The sequence below is a fragment of the Pezoporus flaviventris genome, unplaced genomic scaffold (genome assembly GCF_033815535.1).
Source record: "Pezoporus flaviventris isolate CSIRO_AGI_PZ_B2104156 unplaced genomic scaffold, CSIRO_AGI_Pfla_v1 ptg000021l, whole genome shotgun sequence".
Classification (NCBI taxonomy): Eukaryota; Metazoa; Chordata; class Aves; order Psittaciformes; family Psittacidae; genus Pezoporus; species Pezoporus flaviventris.
In genome coordinates, this window is record NW_026892569.1 from 13,210,219 (window position 1) to 13,236,015 (window position 25,797).

The following is a 25,797-nucleotide window of genomic DNA, read 5'->3' on the forward strand; positions in this document are numbered from 1 at the left end:
GAACTGGGGGCCTGGATGTCCCTTGCACCCTTGGTCCATCCAGAGCTACCTGCCCACCTGTGCCTCCCTCAGTGCCTGGGGACGGGCAGGAGCCGCCCTGAGGAGGCCGAGGAGCAAGCCCTCGTCCCCAGCCCTGTGCTCGGCCGTGCCGGTGATCGCCCCGTGGCCTCCCCTCAGGAGCCGCCTCGGGTGAAGCAGCCGGGGGTGTGCGGGGCTCCGCTGCCCGCCACACACATCATGGCGGCGCTGCGCTGCCCTGCCAGCCGCACTCATCATGGCGGCCACCAGCGCTCGCTACACCCAAGATGGCCGCTCGGCAGCGCCGCACGCCGCGCTCAACATGGCGGCCGCCAGTGACAGCCACGGAGGGGTGGTGAGCGGGGCGGTGACGCCACTTCCGGCCGAAAGGGCGGTACTTCTGGCAGAGGTACAGGCCCGGTTTGTCATGGAGGCGGGCGAGGTCCGGCCGGGCGTGGCGGCGACGCTGCGGGCGCTGAACGAAGCGCTGGGGCGGCCCGGCGCGCTGTGGGTGAAGGAGAGCAGCTCCCGCAACCTGCGGCACCGCGACTTCCTGGCGCCGCGGGCCGCGCTCCGAGCCGCCTTCCCGGGCGGGCAGGTACGCGGCGGGTGGGGGGGCGGGTCACATGCGAGCAGGGGGATGACGTACCGCCCTGTGGCCCAATAGGTGCCGGCGGACGTCGTGGAGCTCGTGACGTCGCTGTGCGGCGCGGGCGTGCTGGCGGTGAGGAGCGCGCAGCAGACGCCGGCGGGGTTGGAGGTGCGGTTGCAGCGCCCCGAAGCGTTCCGGCGGCTGCTGCTGTGCTCCGCGCCCGCACCGGCGCCCGCACCGGCCCCCGCACCGGCCCCCTCCGTGGTGCTGCACTGCCCGGCTCTGCGCGGCCCCGGCCCCCCACGGCCGCGACACCTCCGCCCTCTGCTGCTGTCCGACCACCTAGCGCAGCTGCTGCGCGCACAGGGGTAAGTGCCTGCCCCTTGCCCCGCACTGCCCCGCACTGCCCCGCATCACGGCCCCGCGCTTCCAGCGGCTCCGTCTGCCTCTCCGGCAGGGTCCACGTCCGCCTGGTCCCCGCGCTCTCTGAGGAGGGGCGCCAGGACTTGCTGCGGCAGCTCCGCGTTGACTGGCCCGCCGGTCCCGCCGACCCCGACCTCTCTGATGCTGTCTCGGCGTTGAAGCGAGGGCTGGCCCGGGCGCCTTGTGCCGCAGGCTGCGGGCAGGGGCCGGGCGCAGCCGCGCTGCCCGCGGATGTCATCTGTAAGGTGCAGCTGAAGGGCTTTGTGGAGCAGCAGGGCCTGGTGGGGTACGACCCCAATCTGGATGTGCTTCTGGGTGAGCTTCGGTACAGCAGCTCAGTGTGACAGCGAGGGGTGAAGGGCTATGAACAGGCTTGATCTCTTGTTTTCAGTAGTTTTTGTAGAAAATAAGAGGGGTTTAGTTGAAATTCCCTCTTCCTCTTACTCCCCTTTGATTTGGTTTGAGACAGTGGTGCAGGATGTTGGGATGGGGTGACCCCTCATGTCCTGCTCTGAGTGTTCTTCCTCCTTGCAGTGACGGAGGGGAAGCTGCGGTCTGTGGCTGAGCTGCAGCAAGCTGCTCTGCAATGCACAGTGAGTATCCCTTCAGCTCTGCAGGCCATCTGCTTGCCAGGCATCCTTCCCTTCTTGTCATGCAACAACAGTATGTGAGGTCCCTGCTGTGCTCTGCTACAGGCTGGAGGCCAGGGGAGCTGCTGCAGCATCGTGCATGTGGTGAGCTGCGAGGAGGAATTCCAGCAGCAGCAGCTGGATCTGCTCTGGAGGATTCTGGATCCAGGACCTCACACAGCTCTACAGGTGACGAACCTCCCACCCTCCTCACTGTCACCCTCAGCATCCCCGTGCTCAGCTGGCCTCTCCTTCAGAGCCTGCAGTAGAGGAGCTCTAAGGTCCCTTCCAGTCCAAACTGTTCCATGATGCTGACACAGCTGGAACAGAGCTGGCTTTAGCCCAGGTCAGCACTGCATTTTGTGGAGCTTCGGGGTCTCTGACTGCTGCCCTCGCCTCTCTCTTTCAGAAATACCTTGTCTGTGGGCCAGTGAAGGTGACAAACCCCTCATCACCCATCGGGGCAGACCAGTACCTCCAGTAAGTCGGTGTGTAGCAAGGTGTCTGCTGTATTGCTCACCTGCCGAGGCTGCCTGTGCTCTCCCTGGCCCTGTGGACATACAGGCAGCCACACTGAGCAAGCTGATGAGCACAGAAAGTTCTGTGCAGTCCCTCTAGTCTTCTTTTTGTGGTCTTAGAGGACTGGAGGTGCTCAGCCCCAGTCCCAGTGTCCTCCTCCAGCAGTGCTGCTTCTGTCCCTCTCAGTGCTGCCTGTAGGAAAGGCAGCAGCAGGAGCTGGCTGCTGCAGTGGTGCAGGGTGGTATCCACCCTGGAGTGAGCTGTGTGTCCGTTCCTCCCAGGCTCCGAAAGCGCCAGATGTACAAAGCCTCTGTGATGAAGTACGGGGAGCTTGCACAAGGTGAGCACTGCAGCTCTACACACAGGTACTGCTCCATTCCTGTCTCTACTGCTCCTGTGAGTGCTCCCTCTCCCCTCCGTGATGGACCCAGTGCTGATGGTGCCTGGGGGAAGGTTTGTAACCTGCCACAGCACAGAGCAGCACCTGCAGATGGGGGCCAGGGCTGGTATTGTGGTACCCAGATTCCCCTGGTGCTTCCTAGCCCTGGGTGAGGGAGTCCTGCCTAGGTGCTAGGTGTGATGGTAGAAGGGAATGGAGTGAGCTGTACTGATGCCATCTGTGTTCTCCATAGATGAGGCCTGGACTGAGGTGATCGATACTCTCACAGCGGCTGCCATCAGGTTTGAGATGCTGAGCACTGCTCACCGCAGTCAGGTAGGACAGTGGTTTGCGTAGAGACAACCCATGACTTGCACAAAGCAGTGGTGCAGCTTGGACTATGATTTGGCTCTGCCCTCAGATCACGCTGGACCTGCAGGACAGCAGCATCTCCACCAAGGGAACCAAGAGCGGTGCCTTTGTGATGTACAACTGTGCCCGGCTGGCCACGCTCTTCGACACCTTCCAGCGAGCTGTGGAACAGGGTGAGCATCACTTGCAGCCCTCACAGCCACTGCGGGGCTGTTCTTCACGCCTGGAGGCATGTGGCTCCTCCAGGCACAACAGCAGCTCCCTGCCTTCTTTCCAGGCACGTACCCACCTCTGCCACCACCCTCTGAGCTGAACTTCTCCTGCCTCCGGGAAGAGGTGAGTGCTGAGAAGGGGAATGTGCAGACCAGCTCTAGTGATGCTGCTGGCTGCGAGTATCCAGCCCTCTCTGACACAATTCTTTCACAGGGCGAATGGCTCCTGCTCTTCAACTACCTCCTGCCCTTCCCTGAAGTCCTGCAGCAGGCAGCACAGCTGCCTGCACCCACCAAAGGGATCCGGATCACAGCCAACACAGAAGCAGTAAGTGCACGTGCCATAGCACCCATGGGTGCTGCTCCAACAGTCCCAGCCCAGGGCAAGGCTAAACGCTGGCAGGGTGCTGCTCACCAGTGACACAGCGATAATGCCAAGGGGAAAGACTGCAGAACCCCTTGGGTTGCTTCTGCTGTGCTTGGGGTGGGGAAGGGCCCAAGACTGGCTATATCCCACTATACCAGCAGAAGCTCTGTCTTGTAGGTGTGCAAGTTCCTGATCCAGCTCAGCATGGATTTCAGCTCCTACTACAACCGGGTCCATGTCCTGGGAGTGAGTTGGGTGTCCCAGACCTGCAGTCATTCCTGGGGCTGCATTGCAGCTGTGGGGAACAGGGACTAGGGTGCCCACAGCACAATGCAGCCCTGCACCAGCCCCTCAAGGGTGCAGAGGCAGCAGTGCCTCCAGGGCCAGCATGTTGAGAAGCCATACAGCCACCAGCCCCAAGTCACTGTCTTTGTCCCTGCAGGAGCCATTCCCTCACCTCTTTGAGCAGATGTTTGCCCGTCTCCAGCTGCTGGCAGCGGTGCAGGACGTGTTCCACAGCACGCTGGGTACGCTTCACCTCCCACCACTCAGCCAGATCTGAGCCACCCCTCGAAAGCCACATCACAGTGTGACAGGCATCGGTACACTCCACCACCACCGGGAAGGACAAGGGCACGTTCTCCCTGGCAGAGCGAGGGGCTGCCCCACTGTCAGAGGGGTCGGGACATGCCTCAGCCCCTGCAGTTTGGGGGTTTGGGTACATGCACCCAGTGTGCCATGTCCAACCAGCAGAAGGGAGGATGCCGGAGTCCCCTGCAGGCCAGACTGGGGCATACTGAGAGAAGCAGCACCAGGGACCAGGCACTAGAAAGCCAGGCACCAACTGTGCTTCCCCCCACACTGTTTATTGAAGGCTGTTCCATGCTGGCAGGGAGCTCCTGAGGCTCACAGCTCCTGTTGAGCCCTGAGCTAGGCCCCATCACTGAGGTCCAATACATTTGTTGCTGGACAAATGCTTGTGTGTGTGTGTGCATGTCTGACTGATAGAGCACTATGTCCAATGTGGGGCTGCAAAGGATCAGTGACCCTACTTGTGTCACTACAGTCAGGGCTGTCCCACAGGGCTGTCCCAGAGAGCACGAGCTGCAGCCTTCCATGTGATGCACCATTGCCTGGTCTTGGCCTCCTGCTGCTCTCAAGTTCCAAGGGCTCAGCACCCTACTGAGCATGTTCCTCTATGGAATTAGGGCTGGAAAGCTTGGATATTGGTTCCTTATATCTTGGGGAGGAGGAACTCCTCCTGGCCAGGGCGGGTTGATGACCCCACTCCTCCTTTATTATTATGTGGGGAGCTGCAGCTTGTCCAGGAGGGGTCACCTCTGCTTTTGCCCTTGAGACCACCAGCCTTGAGCCCCCCAGATGTGGCTGCGCTGTCCCCAAGGAGCCAAGCATACCTGTCCCCTCAAGAGAGGACACATCAGCATGGAGGCAGGGAGAGAGACTGCAGTGATGTGCACAGCACAAGTGCAGGGAACTGGTTGGGCCACACTTGCCCTACTCCTGGGGAGGTTCTGATGGAGGGGGCTCACAGGGGATTGTGCCACTCAGCATCTCCAGCCCCTGTCCACAGAGCACACAACAGAGCCACTACTCCCCGCCAGCCTCCACCACCTCCCAGCAGTCCAGGTCAGGTACAGGGAAGAAAGTTGTGCTGAGCTTCTCCAGCCCACTCCAACCATGCTGCCACGGTGTTGGTCCACCAAGGCGGAGAGCAGCAGGTCCAGCTGCAGCACCCAGATCCCCGTCACATGGGCAGTGTGGGCACAGGGCTGGGCCACCTGCTCCAGGACATGTAGGAGGGTCCCCGCTGTGGGATTATCCCCATCTAAGGTCACATCCCGCAGGCAGCCATGGATGGAGCCGTCGTCATTGCTGCTGGCCACCAGGTGCCGTCCCTCCAGTGTCTCACAGATGTGGAGGCTGTTCATGCTGCAGCTATGGGCCATCACGGTGAGCACCAGGGCTCCCAGCACTGGGGTAACAGGGTCAGTCAGGAGTGTAGTCTCCATGCATGGCAGTGCAGAGCCACCAGCTGCTGCACTCACCCAGGGGCTGCATCTCTCTCTCTGCTTGGTGTGCAGCCACAATGGGGCTGGTATTGTCCCAGAAGGCGACATCACCATCAGTGGCTGCGCTGCACAGGAGGTGCCTCCTGGATGGGAGGTATCGGGGAGCCTCTATCCACAGCCCTGCAGGTCCCCACCATGATCTGGGGAAGCAGAACAGTCCCAGCAGGCTGATTTCACCCTTCCTTCCACCCGCTGCCATCCCTGCCAGGACCAGCACTTCTCCCTAGAGCCCCAACAGGCTGCAGCACAGCATTCAAGGCTCACCTCTCTCCTCCTGCCCACGTGTGCAGGAATGCCTCCACCTTCAGCACACAGCGCAGGTGGTAAAATGACTCCGCCACCAACACCAGCTTCCGAGCAGGGTCCAGCAGCCTGAAGACCCTGCGATGGAGCAGAGGACAGCTGGATATGTGAGAAAGGGGCTCCTGGCACCTCTGCCTCCACTGCCCACTGTGCACCATCCTGCTGCTGGCTCAGAGCTGGCCACATCCATGGCAGCAGCCTCCCCTGTGGAGCTCTCCTCTCAGCCTCAGCTCTGATCTCCATGGCAGCTCCTCACTGGATTGATCCATCGCTGCAGACAGCAGCCAGGAACTTCCAGGGAGTCAGCTTCTACTCAGTGCTGGTCCCAGGTATGACTGACAAGGACATGTACCTGCAGCAAACACATGATGCTCAACAACATAAAGCCACGCCACCTCCTGCCTCAGCTGAGCCTGCAGCTGCACAGAGCGGGTATCCCAGAGCCATTCCCAGCATCCTCCCAGACCATGGTCACTGCTAACTCTGCCTCAAGCAGTCCCTGAGCATGACCTCGTCTCTGGGTCCATCTTGACAAGCTTGTGCCTGTTCTTCTTCCACTCCCAGTGCTTGTCCGTTGCTTAATTGAGGCCACTCTACAGTGCACGTCTGGACCAGTGGGAGCCCTTGGGAGACCAGGAGAGGAGGAGCAGAAGTGGCCTCATGGAATGGATACAAGAGTTTGCAGTGGCAGATAGGAGGGTCAGCAGCAAAGGCTGACCAACAAAACCATCTCCACTTAATAAGGCCTGCCAGAGACGTGGGGCTCCCAGCTTGCTGCAGAAGTCTCCATGAAAACAGTGTGGAAGTGGAAGGTGGCACCTTAGCACCTTGCAGCCCAGGTAACAAGAGCAACATAGAGCCAGAGTGGTCTCAAACTACAGGAGCAGCACACCCTGAAAGTCTCATTACAACAGGGCACAAACCGAGGCAGGTCTGAGAGGTGAGAGGGAACACAGAACTGTGTTCTGGTCCTGCTTCTGCAAGATCCAAGCCCAGGAAGTAGAACTAGTCTGCAGCTAGACTGGTGATGAAGAGGTTTACACTTTTTTTTTACCAATGTCTCTAAAGCAGTGTTATTTTCATTTGAAGAACACCGGTAGAGAAGCAGGCCTGGGCGTATCTCTTGCTCTGCCCCACATGGCTGTGTGAGGTGTCCACCGTGCTGAGGGTGAGGGGATTCCCATGGTGATGCTCTTAACCATTCCCATCAGGATCAGCCTTGACCACAGTGTCCATCTCCTAGATGTTTTTGAGGGTGATCCACATGCCCTTCCAAAACCGGGTGTGGGTCAACACCTGAAATTCATAGATGGATCAACACCAGGCACTGGTTTCTTGTACTACCACAACCCTACAGCTGCCCTGCTTGAGGCCTGGTGGGCTCTGCTCTGCAGCCAGGCATCAGCATATCTCTGCAGAAAGACGACCATGGTGAGAACCATCTGGAGCCACACACAGCATATGGCTGATGAGTGCTGTTATTTCCAGTTCAGGTCATGGCAAATGACTGCTGGGACATCATTAACCAGTCCTGAAGTTCCTTCTCTTGAAGGGAAAGTAAAACCCACAGCACCAGGAACGTTTTACCCAGCATATTCAAAACACACATCTCCTGCCAAGGATCACCTCTGCCTCCCAGTAGCAGCACAACTGCTGAACACCTCCCTAGAAACTTCCATGCTGAAGGCCAGCACAAGACTTGAGACGCAGAATTAAGCAAGTACTGACTGGAACATACAGGGGTCTGGCCCTACCCAAGCACATGGGTAATGAAGACACAATCTGAGTAGGGGACCTCTGATAAGGTCTCCCAGCAAACCTCCCCAGGTCTGTCCTACACTCTACCTCTACTAAGGCAAGTATGGTAAGGAACGTATCAGCCCAATGTAATGCTGAAAATATAGGCTGTCTCGTAAGAAATCCATCCTAGTACACGAATGTCTCCATTTCGTTAACTTGCTGTGACTGATCAGTTGACGCTTGCCACTTGACTGATCTTAGTCCTAAAAAAATCTCAGTTTTATGACATCTCTGGTTTATGCCGTAGATTAACAGGACTGGGGTTTTCCATGAAGTAAACAAAACAGGCAGAAACAAACAAGTCACGTGGAAATCCAAATCTACAGGGAATGAAGTTGCATTGCATCTTTTGTATCAAGTCAAGTATCTAAGAAGATTTAACATTTTCTTCTAACTGATCTTAAGGCTTTTGTGGGTTTGGGTTGTTTTTTTCTTTTGTGTTTTTTTTTTGTTTGTTTTTTGGTTTGTTTTTTTTTATATTTTTGGCTAGTCATGTCGCTCGCTGAATCTTTACAATAATCTGGTAGCTACTAGTGGGTGTAGTGAGGAGGGTAACAGCAGACAAAGCATCTTGTAAGGATATTTGCAATACAGTTTATTCCTTTAAGTATGTGTGAACAGGTGGGAAGAGCTGCTTGACAAAGACAAGAGACTTTGTGGGCAAGAAGTATTTGCTCTTGCTTTGCTTTAAAGGAAATAATTTGTTCCTAAGAGCTAACTAAACTACTTGAAACCTCTTTAAATGTTAACCCAGGTGAGGTGGTCAGTATGAGAGAGACAGTTTATATGATTATTTCTTCAGTTGCTAACTCTTGAATTTTATCTTTTTTTTCAGTTTTGGGTGTGGATTGTCAGGCGTATATTGATCATCATGGCAAGGCACAACCAGCTAAATCCTGTCCTTATTTCTGCTGTGGACACTGCATGCTCCAGTACTGTTGCTCTAATACATTCTTAAAATTTGATGAACAACAGCTTCAGTGTAATCTGCTTGATGGAAAGTACGAGGCAAACTCAGTGTATGCAGCAGGTTATAATTCTAGTGTCAAATAATGAAAATACACAGTTTAACATTTAAAAGCTTATCACGGGGCGTTTCAGGTCTGTGTTTGGCACTACTGGCGTCTGCATTAATGCGTGTAAGTTACCTGTAAAATGGGAGCAATGAGGTGGTCAAATTAATGCCTGAATGGGTGTGTGTTTTCTTGAGCGTTTACATATGCTTTTTGCACTTTTTTTTTTTTTTTTAAATGACAAAATCTGTTTTAAGTGTAGGTTGTCTTTCATGAGCATTTGTAACTTTGCCAGGTACTTAGTAACCTGTCAGCATGTCAGAAGTCACTGGCACTGGGGTGCATGATTGTGGGGGGGGAGCCGTGAGGGCCAGGCCGGCTGGGTGGGTGGGTGGGTGGTTGCAGGAGGTCGGTCTGCAGGAGGTGCTGCTGACATCTAGGGAAAGGACAATGCTCTGGGCACAGTCCCTCATGCTGCCCCTTGAGAAAGGCAGGGGAGGAGGAAGCCAACCAAGGAGCCTGGAATCTCCCAGTCCAGAGCTGAAGGGCCACCTTTATTGTGCCGGTAGAGGGGGATCACAGTGGTCGCTCAGAGATGAAACACGGTTGGTGCCACTGAGGTGTCCAGGCCGCGCGTCGGGAGTTTGGGCCCGATGTTGCAAGTGGGAGTTGTCTCGCACCCACGTGGGGCTAGCGGGGATGGAGCTGCTGCCGCTGTCTGTCAGTGCTGCAGCTGCCGCTCCCTGATGACTCCTGACTGTCACTGCTGCAGAGCTGCTAGCACGTGCTGGGGAGCGCTGGGGTAGCCCCGACACAGCCCGTCTGCGTGCGCTCCTCTATGCGCGTGGTGCTGGCGCGTGGCTGCTCTAACGGCGTCTTTTGCGCCGCGTGTTGGGAGTTTGGACCCGGCGTTGCGAGCGGGAGCGGTCTCGCACCCGCACGGGCCCCGTGGATCTTGAGGCGCTGTCTCTTTGACTTGTTCTGGAGCCACGGGATGATGCTGATGGCCGCCGTCTTGTTGTGCTGCGGCTGTGGCTCGCACGTTCGCGTGAGCCCTGGGACCGCCTGGGCGCAGCCTGTCTGCGGGGGCTCCTCCCAGCTCGAGCTGCTGGTGTGTGGCTGCCCTGGGAGCATCTTCTGGGCCGTGCATAGGGAGCTTGGGCCCGACGCTGCAAGCGGGAGCGGTCTCGCACCCGCATGGGCCCACCAGCTCTGTTGCTTCTGCTTCTTTGCAGTGGCGCAGAGCCACGGGATGCCGCCGATGGCTGCTGCCTGGTGGTGCTGCGGCTGCGGGTCTCACGTGGTGGGGAGCATTGGGACAGCCTTGGCACCGCCTGGCTGCTGGTATTGCTCGCAGCGCCTGTTGCTGGCGGTCGGCTTCTCTCCCGCAGTCTTCCACGCCATGTGTTGGGTGGCTGGGTCTGACGGGTGCCCCGGGTTTGGTGTTGCCGTCGGACAGGCCCAAGTTGGCTGAGGCGGCTGCGGCCCTCACACACTGGGCAACTGTGGAATGGTGCCAATGGCATCTGGCTGGGGCTGCTGGTCTCCTGTGTCTGAGGTTCAGGAGACTGGCCCCATGCTCCTGGGCTGGCAGTGCTTTTAGGGATTGTCTTCCAGGACCGGGCCAGGATACGCCCGAGCTGTGCCCCAGTACTCCTGGAGCAGACAGGCTGTGCCAAGCTCACACCAGGCACCTTCTGACAGGCCTCCTGGGTGCTTTGACGCTTAGAGGTGCCCAGGCCAGCACAGCTCTCACACTGCCATCTGCTCTCATAGCTGTTTCTCAGGTTCGAGCAGCGTCTGTGAGTGCCCAGAGCAGTGCAGGAGCGGCACTGGAACAGCTGCCAGGGCCTGGGGAAAGAAATGTGTTCATGACTCTAAGGATAAAACGCCCACAGCATGGGATTGTCCAGCAGAGCTCTTGTTCTCAGCCCTTCTGCTTTGAGGCCTTGCTGAGACAGATATCCCGTGCCGAGCCCCAGGGTGCAGCTTCGGCAGCTTACCCATTTTGCTCAGCCACCCGCCTGCCTCCTGGACAAAGGCACTCCCGGGCATCGCAGCTCCCGTGCCTCTGCTGCCGTTCTGTGGATGCATCGTTGTCTTCCCATGACGCTTTTCTGATGGAAAAAGGAAAATCGATGAGCCCCTGCTGCCCCAGCATCAGGCATATGCAGGGCCTCCCCGCTCTTCCCCCCACACCCTGTTTCCAACTCCTCCATGGAGCTAAAGCCTACACTTGGGGGTCAGCGCAGGGCCACAACTGCGGGGGCAGGTCCAAGCGTGGCACAGTGCTGGCTAGGAGGACACCAACCTTACGGGGACTCGGATCCCCATGGAGAGCATTTCTGTCAGAAACTGTCTCCTATTTTGACACAGAGGGCACACCAAGGAAAAAGCGCCAGCATTCATAGCCTGTCCCTGCAGGAGAAACAGAAAGAGCGTGAGTGAGGCTCTGGTGCTGCTGAGAGCCTGCCGTGCCCGGAGCAAGGGACCGGCTCCTACCTGGATGCAGGCCCTGTGGAACCAGGCGTGTTTGCATGCTGGGCACACCATGGTGCCATAGGTGGTTCTGCCTTCCACAGGGTCCTTGCAGATGAGGCAGTTGGCGTCCTCTGGAGCCGCCAGCTCTTGCTGCTGTGGGCGGTGCTCCCAGCAGAAGGAACTAGGGGAAGAGGGAAGGGATGGGTGAGATGAGAAGCACTGGGTCCTTCCCCGGTGGTGGGGAGAAGGGTAGAGGGGGTACCTGTACGGCAGGAGGTAACGGGTGACGCATTCACCCTCCACGGCACAGGGGAGATGGAACCTGCGGTCGCAGCCCGTCTCCTGGCAGGTGATGGTGGCCCCCCTCTTGCCACACACAAAGCAGACCTGGAAAGAGCAGAGCAGCCCCCATCAGCGGCAGGCTCAGGGTCTGCACGGTCAGAGCCAAACCTCCGGGCAGGGTGCAGGATGTAGCCCCAGCTGGATCACAGGCCAATGATCCACCTGACAGAGCAGGCTCCTGTGCTGGAGCCTCCGTGGAGCTGCTGGGAGCAAGACTTCTCTCCCAGAGCTGGGTGGAAAGGCTGGGATTCTGTTCTTGGTGTCTGGGCTAAGCTCCCACACACCTCTCCTGGCACAAATCACCCTGATCATCTCAGATGCTCACCATCCGGGCTGCCAGCTTGGCTGTATGATAAACCTCTCCAGGATGAAATTCCATCTCTTCTTCCTGCTCGGTCCCTCGTGGATGAAGGTCACTGGCAAAAAGCTGCAGAAGAGCAGAGACATGGAGCAGATGAGGAGCATGTGGCAGGGCTGGTGCATTGCAAAGATGAAAAGAGCCCCAAAGGAACTCACCAGGCAAAGGTGATGAGCATAGATCCACTGATATCTCAGTTTTGGCCCATACATGTCCGGATCTGCCTTTACACGGCGACACAGAATGCATTCTGAATGGGAGAGAGCAAACGCCACCGGGAATGAGCACCTCTGTGAGGCCAGGGATGCGTCCCCGAGGGATTGCCCCCAAGGGCTGCCTAGCTGTCCCTGCCTAGCTGGCTGCTGGGCATGGCTGGAAGCCTTGGAGAGGAAAGGGCCCTGCAGGCATGGGTGTCCCGGAGGGTGTGCACTGCCCAGCCCTGGTCCCGCTTGCCAAGGAGAGGAGGGGCCCTCCCCCAGGGTGGCTTTGGAGCTCCTGCCTCCCCCTGCCAGCGCTCCCGGTCCCATGCCGACAGCCTCAGGAGTCCCTCTGCCAGGCTGTAGGAGGGGGACTTTGCTCTCACCGTACTCCATCGCGTCGGGTGTCATACAGCTCCTTGCGGAGGTGTCAGACATCAAAGGTTGGCAGTGCTGGAGCTTCTTCTCCAAACGCTCCTCTGCTACCTCTGAGGGAGAAGAGAGACGCGGGTGAGCTTGCAGCACAGGCCCAGAGCCCTGCGGTGTGGAGCCCCTTCCTCCCTCGGCAGCCCCCCGAGAGTCCTGTCCCTGCCCTCTACTCCCCGCACCTCACCAGGTCGCAGTGATGCACTGTGCCCAGCGTTCTCTTTTTACAGGCCTGCCCCTGCCGCCGGTCAGAGTGGCCTCTGTGACATCAGCACCGCTGGCCTGTGTGCACGGGCATCCTCGGCCACACACCACCCACTGTGACACGGGCCCTTGGCACACAGGTCGCCGGGGCGGCTGCTCCACCTGCAAGCGCAGACTCAAGGGCCAGCTTAGGGACACGGTTTCCTGGTGAACTTGGCAGTGTTTGCTTAACGGTTGGACTCTATGACCTTTATGGCCTTCTCCAGCCTAAATGATTCCTGTGACTCTCATTACCATTCCGCTATTATTTTACCACCATTTGCTTACGCTATGCTTAACATTTAAAAGATTTAAAAGCTTATCAAGGGGCATTTCAGCTCTGTATTTGGCACTACTGGGGTCTGCATTAATGCGTGTAAGTTACCTGTAAAATGGGAGCAATGAGGTGGTCAAATTAATGCCTGAATGGGTGTGTGTTTTCTTGAGCGTTTACATATGCTTTTTGCACTTTTTTTTTTAAATGACAAAATCTGTTTTAAGTGTAGGTTGTCTTTCATGAGCATTTGTAACTTTGCCAGGTACTTAGTAACCTGTCAGCGTGTCAGAAGTCACTGGCACTGGGGTGCATGATTGTGGGGGGGGAGCCGTGAGGGCCAGGCCGGCTGGGTGGGTGGGTGGGTGGGTGCAGGAGGTCGGTCTGCAGGAGGTGCTGCTGACATCTAGGGAAAGGACAATGCTCTGGGCACAGTCCCTCATGCTGCCCCTTGAGAAAGGCAGGGGAGGAGGAAGCCAACCAAGGAGCCTGGAATCTCCCAGTCCAGAGCTGAAGGGCCACCTTTATTGTGCCGGTAGAGGGGGATCACAGTGGTCGCTCAGAGATGAAACACGGTTGGTGCCACTGAGGTGTCCAGGCCGCGCGTCGGGAGTTTGGGCCCGATGTTGCAAGTGGGAGTTGTCTCGCACCCACGTGGGGCTAGCGGGGATGGAGCTGCTGCCGCTGTCTGTCAGTGCTGCAGCTGCCGCTCCCTGATGACTCCTGACTGTCACTGCTGCAGAGCTGCTAGCACGTGCTGGGGAGCGCTGGGGTAGCCCCGACACAGCCCGTCTGCGTGCGCTCCTCTATGCGCGTGGTGCTGGCGCGTGGCTGCTCTAACGGCGTCTTTTGCGCCGCGTGTTGGGAGTTTGGACCCGGCGTTGCGAGCGGGAGCGGTCTCGCACCCGCACGGGCCCCGTGGATCTTGAGGCGCTGTCTCTTTGACTTGTTCTGGAGCCACGGGATGATGCTGATGGCCGCCGTCTTGTTGTGCTGCGGCTGTGGCTCGCACGTTCGCGTGAGCCCTGGGACCGCCTGGGCGCAGCCTGTCTGCGGGGGCTCCTCCCAGCTCGAGCTGCTGGTGTGTGGCTGCCCTGGGAGCATCTTCTGGGCCGTGCATAGGGAGCTTGGGCCCGACGCTGCAAGCGGGAGCGGTCTCGCACCCGCATGGGCCCACCAGCTCTGTTGCTTCTGCTTCTTTGCAGTGGCGCAGAGCCACGGGATGCCGCCGATGGCTGCTGCCTGGTGGTGCTGCGGCTGCGGGTCTCACGTGGTGGGGAGCATTGGGACAGCCTTGGCACCGCCTGGCTGCTGGTATTGCTCGCAGCGCCTGTTGCTGGCGGTCGGCTTCTCTCCCGCAGTCTTCCACGCCATGTGTTGGGTGGCTGGGTCTGACGGGTGCCCCGGGTTTGGTGTTGCCGTCGGACAGGCCCAGGTTGGCTGAGGCGGCTGCAGCCCTCACACACTGGGCAACTGTGGAATGGTGCCAATGGCATCTGGCTGGGGCTGCTGGTCTCCTGTGTCTGAGGTTCAGGAGACTGGCCCCATGCTCCTGGGCTGGCAGTGCTTTTAGGGATTGTCTTCCAGGACCGGGCCAGGATACGCCCGAGCTGTGCCCCAGTACTCCTGGAGCAGACAGGCTGTGCCAAGCTCACACCAGGCACCTTCTGACAGGCCTCCTGGGTGCTTTGACGCTTAGAGGTGCCCAGGCCAGCACAGCTCTCACACTGCCATCTGCTCTCATAGCTGTTTCTCAGGTTCGAGCAGCGTCTGTGAGTGCCCAGAGCAGTGCAGGAGCGGCACTGGAACAGCTGCCAGGGCCTGGGGAAAGAAATGTGTTCATGACTCTAAGGATAAAACGCCCACAGCATGGGATTGTCCAGCAGAGCTCTTGTTCTCAGCCCTTCTGCTTTGAGGCCTTGCTGAGACAGATATCCCGTGCCGAGCCCCAGGGTGCAGCTTCGGCAGCTTACCCATTTTGCTCAGCCACCCGCCTGCCTCCTGGACAAAGGCACTCCCGGGCATCGCAGCTCCCGTGCCTCTGCTGCCGTTCTGTGGATGCATCGTTGTCTTCCCACGACGCTTTTCTGATGGAAAAAGGAAAATCGATGAGCCCCTGCTGCCCCAGCATCAGGCATATGCAGGGCCTCCCCGCTCTTCCCCCCACACCCTGTTTCCAACTCCTCCATGGAGCTAAAGCCTACACTTGGGGGTCAGCGCAGGGCCACAACTGCGGGGGCAGGTCCAAGCGTGGCACAGTGCTGGCTAGGAGGACACCAACCTTACGGGGACTCGGATCCCCATGGAGAGCATTTCTGTCAGAAACTGTCTCCTATTTTGACACAGAGGGCACACCAAGGAAAAAGCGCCAGCATTCATAGCCTGTCCCTGCAGGAGAAACAGAAAGAGCGTGAGTGAGGCTCTGGTGCTGCTGAGAGCCTGCCGTGCCCGGAGCAAGGGACCGGCTCCTACCTGGATGCAGGCCCTGTGGAACCAGGCGTGTTTGCATGCTGGGCACACCATGGTGCCATAGGTGGTTCTGCCTTCCACAGGGTCCTTGCAGATGAGGCAGTTGGCGTCCTCTGGAGCCGCCAGCTCTTGCTGCTGTGGGCGGTGCTCCCAGCAGAAGGAACTAGGGGAAGAGGGAAGGGATGGGTGAGATGAGAAGCACTGGGTCCTTCCCCGGTGGTGGGGAGAAGGGTAGAGGGGGTACCTGTACGGCAGGAGGTAACGGGTGACGCATTCACCCTCCACGGCACAGGGGAGATGGAACCTGCGGTCGCAGCCCGTCTCCTGGCAGGTGATGGTGGCCCCCCTCTTGCCACACACAAAGCAGACCTGGAAAGAGCAGAGCAGCCCCCATCAGCGGCAGGCTCAGGGTCTGCACGGTCAGAGCCAAACCTCCGGGCAGGGTGCAGGATGTAGCCCCGGCTGGATCACAGGCCGATGATCCACCTGACAGAGCAGGCTCCTGTGCTGGAGCCTCCGTGGAGCTGCTGGGAGCAAGACTTCTCTCCCAGAGCTGGGTGGAAAGGCTGGGATTCTGTTCTTGGTGTCTGGGCTAAGCTCCCACACACCTCTCCTGGCACAAATCACCCTGATCATCTCAGATGCTCACCATCTGGGCTGCCCGCTTGGCTGTACGATAAACCTCTCCAGGATGAAATTCCACCACTTCTTCCTGCTCGGTCCCTCGTGGATGAAGGTCACTGGCAAAAAGCTGCAGAAGAGCAGAGACATGGAGCAGATGAGGAGCATGTGGCAGGGCTGGTGCATTGCAAAGATGAAAAGAGCCCCAAAGGAACTCACCAGGCAAAGGTGATGAGCATAGATCCACTGATATCTCAGTTTTGGCCCATACATGTCCGGATCTGCCTTTACACGGCGACACAGAATGCATTCTGAATGGAAGAGAGCAAACGCCACCGGGAATGAGCACCTCTGTGGGGCCAGGGATGCATCCCCGAGGGATAGCCCCCAAGGGCTGCCTAGCTGTCCCTGCCTAGCTGGCTGCTGGGCATGGCTGGAAGCCTTGGAGAGGAAAGGGCCCTGCAGGCATGGGTGTCCCGGAGGGTGTGCACTGCCCAGCCCTGGTCCCGCTTGCCAAGGAGAGGAGGGGCCCTCCCCCAGGGTGGCTTTGGAGCTCCTGCCTCCCCCTGCCAGCGCTCCCGGTCCCATGCCGACAGCCTCAGGAGTCCCTCTGCCAGGCTGTAGGAGGGGGACTTTGCTCTCACCGTACTCCATCGCGTCGGGTGTCATACAGCTCCTTGCGGAGGTGTCAGACATCAAAGGTTGGCAGTGCTGGAGCTTCTTCTCCAAACGCTCCTCTGCTACCTCTGAGGGAGAAGAGAGACGCGGGTGAGCTTGCAGCACAGGCCCAGAGCCCTGCGGTGTGGAGCCCCTTCCTCCCTCGGCAGCCCCCCGAGAGTCCTGTCCCTGCCCTCTACTCCCCGCACCTCACCAGGTCGCAGTGATGCACTGTGCCCAGCGTTCTCTTTTTATAGGCCTGCCCCCCCCCGCACCGGTCAGAGTGGCCTCTGTGACATCAGCACCGCTGGCCTGCGTGCACCCCAAACACGGGCACGGGCATCCTCGGCCACACACCACCCACTGTGACACGGGCCCTTGGCACACAGGTCGCCGGGGCGGCTGCTCCACCTGCAAGCGCAGAGTCAAGGGCCAGCTTAGGGACACGGTTTCCTGGTGAACTTGGCGGTGTTTGCTTAACGGTTGGACTCGATGACCTTTATGGCCTTCTCCAGCCTAAATGACTCCTGTGACTCTCATTACCATTCCGCTATTGTTTTATCACCATTTGCTTATGCTATGATTTTCCTTCAATTGTTGATTCCTTACCATTTGATCATCGCTTCATCGTGAAGAAAGCCTTTTTAATTAACCCGCCAAGGATGACTTCCCTGAAGAATTCAGCTGTGACACCAGCACAAACACCAAACGGTGTCTGGAGCACAACCAGAGTAGAAGAAAAGGAATGATGGAATAGTTTGGGTTGGATGGACCTTCAAAGGTCATTTAGTGCAACCCCCGTACAATGAGCAGGAACATCTTCAACTAGATCACGTTGCCCAGTACCACATCCAGCTTGGCCTTGAATGTCTCCAGAGACGGGGCATCTCCCATCTCTCTGGTTAGCCTGTGCCAGGATTTTATCATCCTCATTGTAAAGAATTTCTGCCTCACATCCAACCTCAATCTTCCCTCTTTTAGCTTAAAAGCATTACCCCTCATGCTATCGCAGCAGGCCCCGCTAAAAAGGGCTCTCCCCATCTTTCTTACGGGTGCCTTTTAAGAACTGAAAGGCTGCAGTAAGGGCTCCCCGGAGTCTTGTCTTCTCCAGTCTCAAGAACCCCAGCCCTCTCAGCCTTTCCTCAGAGAAGAGGTGTTCCATCCCCCTGATGGTTTTTATGGCCCTCCTCTGGACTCTCTCCAACAGGTTCATGTTCTTCCTGTACAGAGGGCTCCAGAACTGGACGCAGGACTGCAGGGGGTGGGGGTTGCGAAAGTGGAGTAGAGGGGAAGAATCCCCTCCTTCCACCCGCTGGCCAGTCTCCTTTGGATGCGTCCCAGGGCACGGCTGGTTTCTGGGCTGCAAGCGCACGCTGCTGGGTCATATTGAGTTTTTAGCCAGCACCCCAAGTCCTTCTCCTCAGGGCTGCAGAAAAACTGAGTAACAGATATTAAAACACTCACCTCAAGCCATAAGCTACATCTGTCTTCCCAACCATCTCTTTCTTCACTGAGGTCATATTCCCCTCGCCCCCAACAGAAATGTTGCATTACAGCCTTGCATGCTGAGAAAAACAAACGGTGGCAGCAGCTTTCCTTAAGATGCTCAAACACAAACTGCAGCGAACAGGACCCAGAAGTGGGGAACAAGCAAGGCCTTTTGCCTAGTGTATAAGCAGTCTGCAGGGCTTTCAGGAGCAGAGCTGCCATGACCGTGGAGAACCGGGCGAGGATGTGGGAGACGTCAAGTGCAGGCCAGGGTAGTATCAGCCTCAACCTAGCCTCATGCCAGGGCTCAGCACAGCGCTGCGTCCTGGTGCTGGTACTGGTGCTCATCCCGGCTCCCTCAGTGCTTTCCCGCTTTCCGCGTGCTCATCGCGCCGCCCCTTGCTCCCCCCCTGTCCCGCGTGGCAGTGCCTGGGGATTCCAGAGCCCCGGTGGATCGCCCATCCCGCTGGAGGAGAAGTGGCGGCGGCCACGGCGACGTGGCGGGTGGCCTTTGAGTTCGGCTCCGGCCTCTTTTACCTGCTGCTGCTAGTGGTCGGTGAGCGTGGGGTGGTGACTGAGAGGAGGGAGGCCCTGGGGGTTGGGGCTGCAACGGGGATTGGTGGGCTTCAACGTCTCTTTTTGAGGTGGTTTTGGGGGTTCCCGCTGGCTTTCTCATGAGGGAGTTCCCGGATTGGAGGAGCCCCTGGTGTGGAGCAGAGACTCCTCAGCTCAGCCGCCCAAGCAGTGTGGGATGTCTTCTGTGGGCACTTGGTCTTGGGTTGCCATGTGGCCGCAGCGTCTGCAGGAGAACCACACCTTAACAGAGGTTTTGGTGGGAGTTGGGTTTGCTGAAAGTGGTTTGTGTTAGACAGCAGCAGTTAGTGTCCCAGCGATGACTGTGTGCATCCACCTAATGAGTGCTGTTTGCTGGTGAACCCAGGGTAAGACTACTGGGAGAGAAATAATGTGCCGCAAAGTGGCTGCCAGTTATTGTTGATGCATCCCGTTAGAAACCTTCACCTTACCACTCCTGCCACAATACATTTTAACCTTTCAGAGCAAGGTTCAAATAAATACTTGGTGTGAAGTGATGGTATTGCATCGACAGTGCTGCTTATATAAACACATCTGATAGCTATGCATGAACTCAGTTATCTGATGCTAACATTGGTACTTGTTTAAAGGTTTTTGTGGGGGTTTGCTTATTTGTTTTTTTGTTTGTGTTGGGTTTTTGTGTTTGTGTTTTTTTTTATTTCAGCAGCCTTATCTGTAATTATCTTGTTATTGTGCTTAAAGGATGGAGCTTGTGGCCTTCCATATGTAGGAGAAAAAGCAGATGTGATCATAGGACTAACCAGATGAAGTCCTAAAATAGGAGGCGTGCTCTTGATATTGTGTGCAGCTGGCCTTTAATAAATGGGGTGGGAAGTTTTCTTATTGCAATGGTTAGGGACTTTCAGTAGGAATAGTTCAGCAGCTCTGTTCTTGAGGTGGAACTCGATGAGGTTGTTAGAGTGGTTCACTGATTTTGTGAAGTCATCAGGCTGCTGTTTTGCAGGGTAGGACGAACTTCTCAGGAGCAGGTATGCCAAAACAAGTGGTTATTTCTTCAGTTGCTAACTCTTGAATTTTATCTTTTTTTTCAGTTTTGGGTGTGGATTGTCAGGCGTATATTGATCATCATGGCAAGGCACAACCAGCTAAATCCTGTCCTTATTTCTGCTGTGGACACTGCATGCTCCAGTACTGTTGCTCTAATGCATTCTTAAAATTTGATGAACAACGACAGCTTCAGTGTAATCTGCTTGATGGAAGGTACGAGGCAAACTCAGTGTATGCAGCAGGTTATAATTCTAGTGTCAAATAATGAAAATACACAGTTTAACATTTAAAAGCTTATCACGGGGCATTTCAGCTCTGTATTTGGCACTACTGGGGTCTGCATTAACTCGAGTAAGTTACTTGTAAAATGGGAGCAATGAGGTGGTCAAATTAATGCCTGAATGGGTGTGTGTTTTCTTGAGCATTTATATATGCTTTTTGCCCCCCCCCCCCCTTTTTTTTTAAATGACAAAACCTGTTTTAAGTGTAGGTTGTCTTTCATGAGCATTTGTAATTTTGCCAGGTACTTAGTAACTTTGGAATTCAGCCAGTTGCAAATAACATTGTTGAGATGGGTTCTCTTACTATGGGACATCTGACTCGAGCAATGTAAATTCCATGCAGGTTTTTTCGGACTCTGACGGTGACATTTATTCTGGCCCCAGGTAAGCCATGCAAACTCTCCCCTTTAAAGATGATATTTATTTGCAAGTTCTTCATTGTGGTATTGGTACATGCTGACAGAACTCGAAAACAGAAGGACTTACTGGTGCGCTCTCGCTGTCTGCCAAAGCCTTAGCACACGTGGTGTGCGCTCTGAGATGCTGGCAGACCCAATCCGTGGTGGCTCGGAGAAAGAAGCTGCTTTCGTCTGAAGTGTCTCGGCCCCTTTAAGGGGCGGGGGCAGCGTGTGGGCCGGGCGTGGCTGCGGGCGCGGTGCGAGCGGCAGAGGCAAGCGTGGGGTAAGCGGTCCCGGCGCGGCGGGAGCAAGCATGGGGTAAGCGGTCCCGTGCGGTGGTGATGGCCGGCGGGGCCTTGGTGTGCCTCGGCGGCAAGCCCGGTTAGCCAGGGTAGAAGCTCGCCCTTCATCGGAGCGGCCCGCATGCACGCACTCGGGATCCTTCAGCGAGCTCCCGGGAACGGCGTGGTGCGGTGGATAGCCGGGCCCGTGCTCCTCCTCTCATCTAGCTGGGCGGAACCCGCTGCGCTGTGTGACCTATAGATACATCTTTCTGCATTTTCTGCAGGGCAGGAAGGAAGCCTCCTTAGAGGTCTCTAATGGTAGCTGCCCTGGTAGACGCCGAGGCGTCGATGGGAAGGGGGGAAGCGAAGTCTGGGATCCTTGGTCTCCTGTGACCCAATAGCCTTCCGCAAAGAAAGGGTTGATGTGACAAACAATTTGGATGAGGGGGGATGCCCTTTCTCTGCTGGTCTGATGTAGCTGCCTTGGGCGTCTTCAAATGCAAGGTTTAAGTGGAGCAGGGGTGAGCCTCATCTTCGAACCAGCGTCCACTCTGATGCATTTTTCTTAGAAAAATGTGCCAAAAACCCCTTCCATTTTCTGTTATGGGGGTTGCAGAGATGTTGAATCTGCTGGAGGCATAAAGGTTTAATGTAAAGAATGTACTTTATTTTTTCTGTGCAAATAAGCATAGTTATTAAAAAGCACAGAAAGTGAAAGAATATAAATAGTCTTTTCAATAACGAGCCAACCCTCAAAACCCTGAGAAATTGCTAAAGTAATTGTAAGTGAGGCCCACAATCTTTGCACAAATGCAGAGGTGCCTTTGTAAATGAGAGAAAACATTTAGGAAGTAACAGCTAAGATGCTTCAATTATCTTTGCTTTCAGCTGTGGAATGTCTAAAAAGACAATCATGGCTGTCTTACTTTGAGAAAACATGTGACTTCTCTTTTTTTCCTTTCAGTTCATGACAGCTTTGAAAAATTAGTGCTGTGCAAAGGCCTAGACTTCACATCAAACTTAGTTTTTGGTTTGGCAGTGTTCATAGAAAGATGTTAAATATTGACAGAAATTTCATCGTTGAAAAGCCTCCCAGATGTGACCCCAGAGGAAACCCACATCCCAGAACTGCCCAAAGTGACTAATGACTGTCTGAGTGTTTCAACATTGAATTGAAATGGGTAGGACTTTGTGTGACTGCAGTCAGTGGGAAGATTGGGAAGATTGCTGTTCCATTACAGACTTTGCCCAGGCTTTTGTATTGTGTGTTAGGGTTTTTGGTTTTGATTGTTGTTTGCTTGTTGGGTTTTTGTGTTGTCTTTTATTCCCCCCCCCCCCCCCCCCCCCCCCCCAGTAAACTGTATTCTTTCTGGAAGAGTTGTCCCTAGTTTCTGTCTGCAAGGCATGCTCCGTCCTCTCATTCTGTTCTAATTTTATTTTAAAAGACAAGTTTTACATTGCATCTTGATGCCTGTGTTTCTTGACTGTGTGGAGAGGAAGTCTGATGTCAGCTGAGGTGTTTCTTCCTATCTATCTCCAGCAAGATGGCCATAGTTTTGAAGCAGCTAATTACAGGAGGAGAGGCATTGAAGGGCAACTGTTTAGTACTAGCCTTGTTCTTTCTGGTGAGTTGCAAATACTACCTTTGACACTGTATTTCAGAAGGAGGAGGTGCTGGTGGTTTCCAGATTCAGGCAGCATTTATTTCCTCATTCTTGCATCAGGCTGATGCCAAGATCAAGTTATTACTCTGGTACATTTCTCAGAAATCATGGCGTTTTAAGAGAATTTCACCTCTCTGAGGGTTTGTCACAAACTTGGCGTGGATTTGCCCCTGGGCTGAGTGAGCTGGGGTCTTTCTGCTTGGAAAACCTGCCGCTATTAAGCTCTAAGTCGATGGACAGTGTTAGGGAAGGGGTAGCGGTGGTATGTGTGTTCTTCCTTGTCTAGCTGAGGAGTTTTTAGTTTGCCTGTCCTTTGGCTTTTTTTGCTGTGTTTATTCTGAGATTTTCTGCAGAAGTGCAAGCAAAGCAACAGCTTTTAATAAGTTTCTTGTGGTTACTATTCTTTAATGTTAATATCTTTCCATGTTGAATACTGAGGTTTAGGTGTTGTTGAGGCAGGGGTGCAAGGCACTTTGGGCAACCCTATTAAGTGTATGTAGTTCACAGTGCAAGCAGTTTATAGCCTATGATCTTTTGGACATTTTAAAGAAAATAAATTCCAGTCCTTTGGAATGTCTTCGTGATATAAAGTACTTGAAAGCATTTAGCTTCCTGGAACACTGCATTTGGAAGCAAATGTGAGCATTTTAGGAAAAGTGTAAAAGTCAGTGTGAACTCAGATTCAGGTACTTCCCATTGTTGATCAATCATTCAAGATCATTTGGAGCTTTTAGGTCAGAGCATAGGCATGTTTTTCATACCACTAAACTTGTTAAATTTGCTTCAATTTTCTTTGCGTTCAGAACAACCATATGTAATTTCTATGGTTTCTGCTGCTAATGGATGCATTGTAGCAAGGATTTACCACTGGAAGGTGTTTCACTTTCTAATTGGAGTACTGAAATTTCTGCTGCTTTGCTCTAGTTTCCAAGATGGATTGTGAGTAGTAAGGTTATTACAGTTGGTTTTCCCCTTCCGTTCTGCAGCATGTGGTGTTACTGCTTTAAGAAACTATGCAAAAAGCAGAGCACTGATTCACTGGAACAGCAGTCATATGGCAATTTTCATTGGTAACATGGTTATTTAGCCTCCATGCCAATTTTCCAAAAGTGACCCTTACTGGAAAAGGAAATTAGATGACTCATATCAAGTAATTCACAATTCAACTAATTGTGAATCACTTGAGTGTTTAAGGAGGTGGAGTGATTGAAAGCATCTGTATCAAAATTACGGAAGAAAGTTGTGTAGTTGGGGCAGCTGCTGTCAGTCCTAAATGGAAACAAAACTTCAAATTGACTTTGTACACAGTTAATTGTACTCTGTTTCTGAATTAATTTCTGCCTTGAAGTTGAAGCACATTGTGTAGTACTTACAGTAATGCTTGAGAACAGGCTGTTCATCCTTAGGTGATGAGAAGAGGGATGTGGAATGACAGTCTTCCTGGGAACCCTCTGCTGGTAGAGACCAAATACCCTCTGCTCATTCAGTTTTTCTCATGGGCTGATCAATGTGCTGTCTTGTGACTTTATGTCGTTCTGCTTGCCTTTGATTGAAATGCAGGAGCTCAGGACCAGAGTGTCACAGTGGGTAAGAAGTCAAGTAGGGGAGCCAGGAAACCGTATGGTTTAACTGCTGGGCAAACTCATGCGGAAAAAGAGAATCTATGGATTATGGAAGGAGCGGCTGGCCACTTGAGAGGAATATGGGACAGCTGTTAGAGGATGTAGGGCGGCAATTAGGACAGCTAAGGCCTCCTTGGAACTTAATCTTGCAAGTCGGGTTAAGGACAATAGAAAGGGCTTCTTCAAATACATAGCGGATAAAACTAACACAAGAGGCAATATAGGCCCACTGCTGAATGAGGTGGGTGCCCTAGAGACAGAGGATATAAAGGAGGCAGAGGTGCTGAATGCCTTCTTTGCCTCTGTCTTTACTCCTGCAGACTCTCCCCAGGGGACCCAGATTCCTATAGCCCCAGAAGGAGTCAGGATAAAGGAGGAGTTTGTTTTGGTAGATGAGGATTGGGTGAGGGATCAGCTAAGCACTCTGGACATCTATAAATCGATGGGTCCGGATGGAATACACCCGCGGGTGCTGAGGGAGCTGGCGGAGCTCATTGCTGAGCCACTCTCAATCATCTTTGGTTAAGTCGTGGGAAACAGGAGAGGTGCCTGAGGATTGGAGGATGGCAAATGTCACGCCGGTCTCTTCCCTTGTTATTTTCTCTTATCGTTGTTGTTGGTGGCAGCGGTGGTGATTTGTGTTGTACATTGGTTGCTGGACTGTCCTTGTCTCAACCCGTGAGAGTTGCAATTGTTCGATCCTCCTCCCCATCCCTCATGGGAGCAGGGAAGGGGAGAGCCCCAGGGGGGAGGCTCGATTGCTCTCAGCCCAGCACCACTCACTGGGAGTGAGTGAACAAGCTGTCTGGCTAGGGTATAAACCATGACAGGGAGTGGAACATCTCCCTTATGAGGAGGGGCTGAGGGACCTGGGTCTCTTTAGCTTGGAGAAGAGGAGACTGAGGGGTGACCTCATCAATGTTTACAAATATGTGAAGGGTGCGTGTCAGGATGATGGAGCTAGGTTTTTTTCAGTGATGTCCAGTGATAGGACAAGGGGCAATGGGTGTAAACTGGAGCACAGGAGGTTCCATGTGGACATCAGGAAAAACTTCTTTACTGTGAGAGTGATAGAGCACTGGAATGGGTTGCCCAGGGGGTTGTGGAGTCTCCTACGTTGGAGATATTCAAGGCCCGCCTGGACAAGTTCCTGTGTGATGTACTCTAGGTTACCCTGCTCTTGCAGGGGGGTTGGACTACATGATCGTTTGAGGTCCCTTCCAACCCTTGGGATTCTGTGATTCTGTGGGCATCTTTCTGCCTCTGCCTAAATATATAATCTGCAATGGTATACTACATGCATGAGTTCTCAAAACCAGTGATTTTTTTAACAGTGGAAGCTGTTATTATCCTAATTTGCTGATCTTCAGTTTAGAAGTTTTCAAGCGTATGTCTTTTCTATAGACCAGATAAAAAATACTGTGGTATTGAACTGTACCCCTTTTTTCCTCCTCCCCATCACTCTCAGAGACTTCAGTTTACACTTTCCAGTGTATTTGGATGGTCTGGCATGTGTAATAGGCTGCCAGTGGTAAGAAAATAAATCACAAAGTTTGTTCATTGGAAAAGAACTTCCAAGGTAGCAGCCTCTATTTAATGAGCAGAGGATTTCTTTTCCAGTGCTGGTCCTTAGTATTTTCTGTGACAACTGAGTTGAACTGCATACAGAATCT

General features: G+C 54.7%; 4 protein-coding genes across 8 annotated transcripts in view; 2 read left to right on the top strand and 2 right to left on the bottom strand.

Annotated features, from left to right (window-relative positions):
• Positions 1-251: 251 nt before the first annotated feature.
• Positions 252-4,485, top strand: DALRD3 (DALR anticodon binding domain containing 3). Of its 2 annotated transcripts, none has more exons than XM_061456179.1 (13): positions 252-616; positions 686-978; positions 1,068-1,348; positions 1,568-1,626; positions 1,729-1,851; positions 2,072-2,142; positions 2,463-2,521; positions 2,814-2,896; positions 2,982-3,105; positions 3,210-3,268; positions 3,359-3,472; positions 3,676-3,757; positions 3,954-4,485. In XM_061456179.1, the coding sequence occupies exons 1-13, from the start codon at positions 275-277 to the stop codon at positions 3,974-3,976; spliced, it is 1,713 nt and encodes a 570-aa protein (XP_061312163.1). In that variant the 5' UTR covers positions 252-274; the 3' UTR covers positions 3,977-4,485. The 2 variants fall into 2 exon arrangements, with proteins under 2 accessions (XP_061312163.1, XP_061312162.1); XM_061456178.1 differs by having other exon boundaries at positions 260-616; positions 3,689-3,757.
• Positions 4,486-8,613: 4,128 nt separating this feature from the next.
• SHISA5 (shisa family member 5) overlaps positions 8,614-25,797 on the top strand; it is a 32,570-nt gene continuing 15,386 nt past the window's right edge. The window contains exon 1 of one of the 4 annotated variants that reach the window (XM_061456181.1): positions 8,614-8,705. In XM_061456181.1, coding sequence (XP_061312165.1) covers positions 8,629-8,705 — 77 coding nt within the window. In that variant the 5' untranslated portion in view covers positions 8,614-8,628. Of the gene's footprint in view, positions 8,706-19,894; positions 20,089-20,385; positions 20,541-20,867; positions 20,873-25,797 lie in introns of those variants that run through there. The other 3 variants (XM_061456180.1, XM_061456183.1, XM_061456184.1) reach the window with 3 other exon arrangements.
• LOC133270731 (G2/M phase-specific E3 ubiquitin-protein ligase-like) lies at positions 10,812-12,491 on the bottom strand. Its single transcript, XM_061456212.1, has 6 exons — positions 12,482-12,491; positions 12,057-12,148; positions 11,866-11,967; positions 11,461-11,606; positions 11,220-11,379; positions 10,812-11,135 (listed from the first exon to the last, which is right to left on the bottom strand). Exons 1-6 carry the CDS (start codon positions 12,489-12,491, stop codon positions 11,013-11,015), a joined length of 633 nt encoding a protein of 210 aa, XP_061312196.1. The 3' UTR covers positions 10,812-11,012.
• LOC133270732 (G2/M phase-specific E3 ubiquitin-protein ligase-like) lies at positions 15,131-18,305 on the bottom strand. The gene is made up of 8 exons (XM_061456214.1): positions 18,250-18,305; positions 17,150-17,196; positions 16,773-16,874; positions 16,348-16,439; positions 16,157-16,258; positions 15,752-15,897; positions 15,511-15,670; positions 15,131-15,426 (listed from the first exon to the last, which is right to left on the bottom strand). Exons 1-8 carry the CDS (start codon positions 18,303-18,305, stop codon positions 15,304-15,306), a joined length of 828 nt encoding a protein of 275 aa, XP_061312198.1. The 3' UTR covers positions 15,131-15,303.

Bases quoted from the DNA above. Each gene is read 5' to 3' on its own strand.
- DALRD3 (XM_061456178.1), top strand. From the start codon at position 275: ATGGCGGCCACCAGCGCTCGCTACACCCAAGATGGCCGCTCGGCAGCG. The intron at 2,897-2,981 runs GTAGGACAGTGG...CTCTGCCCTCAG, and splicing joins GCACTGCTCACCGCAGTCAG to ATCACGCTGGACCTGCAGGA. The intron at 3,758-3,953 runs GTGAGTTGGGTG...TTGTCCCTGCAG, and splicing joins ACCGGGTCCATGTCCTGGGA to GAGCCATTCCCTCACCTCTT.
- LOC133270731 (XM_061456212.1), bottom strand. The intron at 11,968-12,056 runs GTGAGTTCCTTT...GCTCTTCTGCAG, and splicing joins ATGCTCATCACCTTTGCCTG to CTTTTTGCCAGTGACCTTCA. The intron at 11,607-11,865 runs GTGAGCATCTGA...TGCCGCTGATGG, and splicing joins CCAAGCTGGCAGCCCGGATG to GGGCTGCTCTGCTCTTTCCA.
- LOC133270732 (XM_061456214.1), bottom strand. From the start codon at position 18,305: ATGACCTCAGTGAAGAAAGAGATGGTTGGGAAGACAGATGTAGCTTAT. The intron at 15,898-16,156 runs GTGAGCATCTGA...TGCCGCTGATGG, and splicing joins CCAAGCGGGCAGCCCAGATG to GGGCTGCTCTGCTCTTTCCA. The intron at 15,427-15,510 runs GTAGGAGCCGGT...TTTCTCCTGCAG, and splicing joins TCCACAGGGCCTGCATCCAG to GGACAGGCTATGAATGCTGG.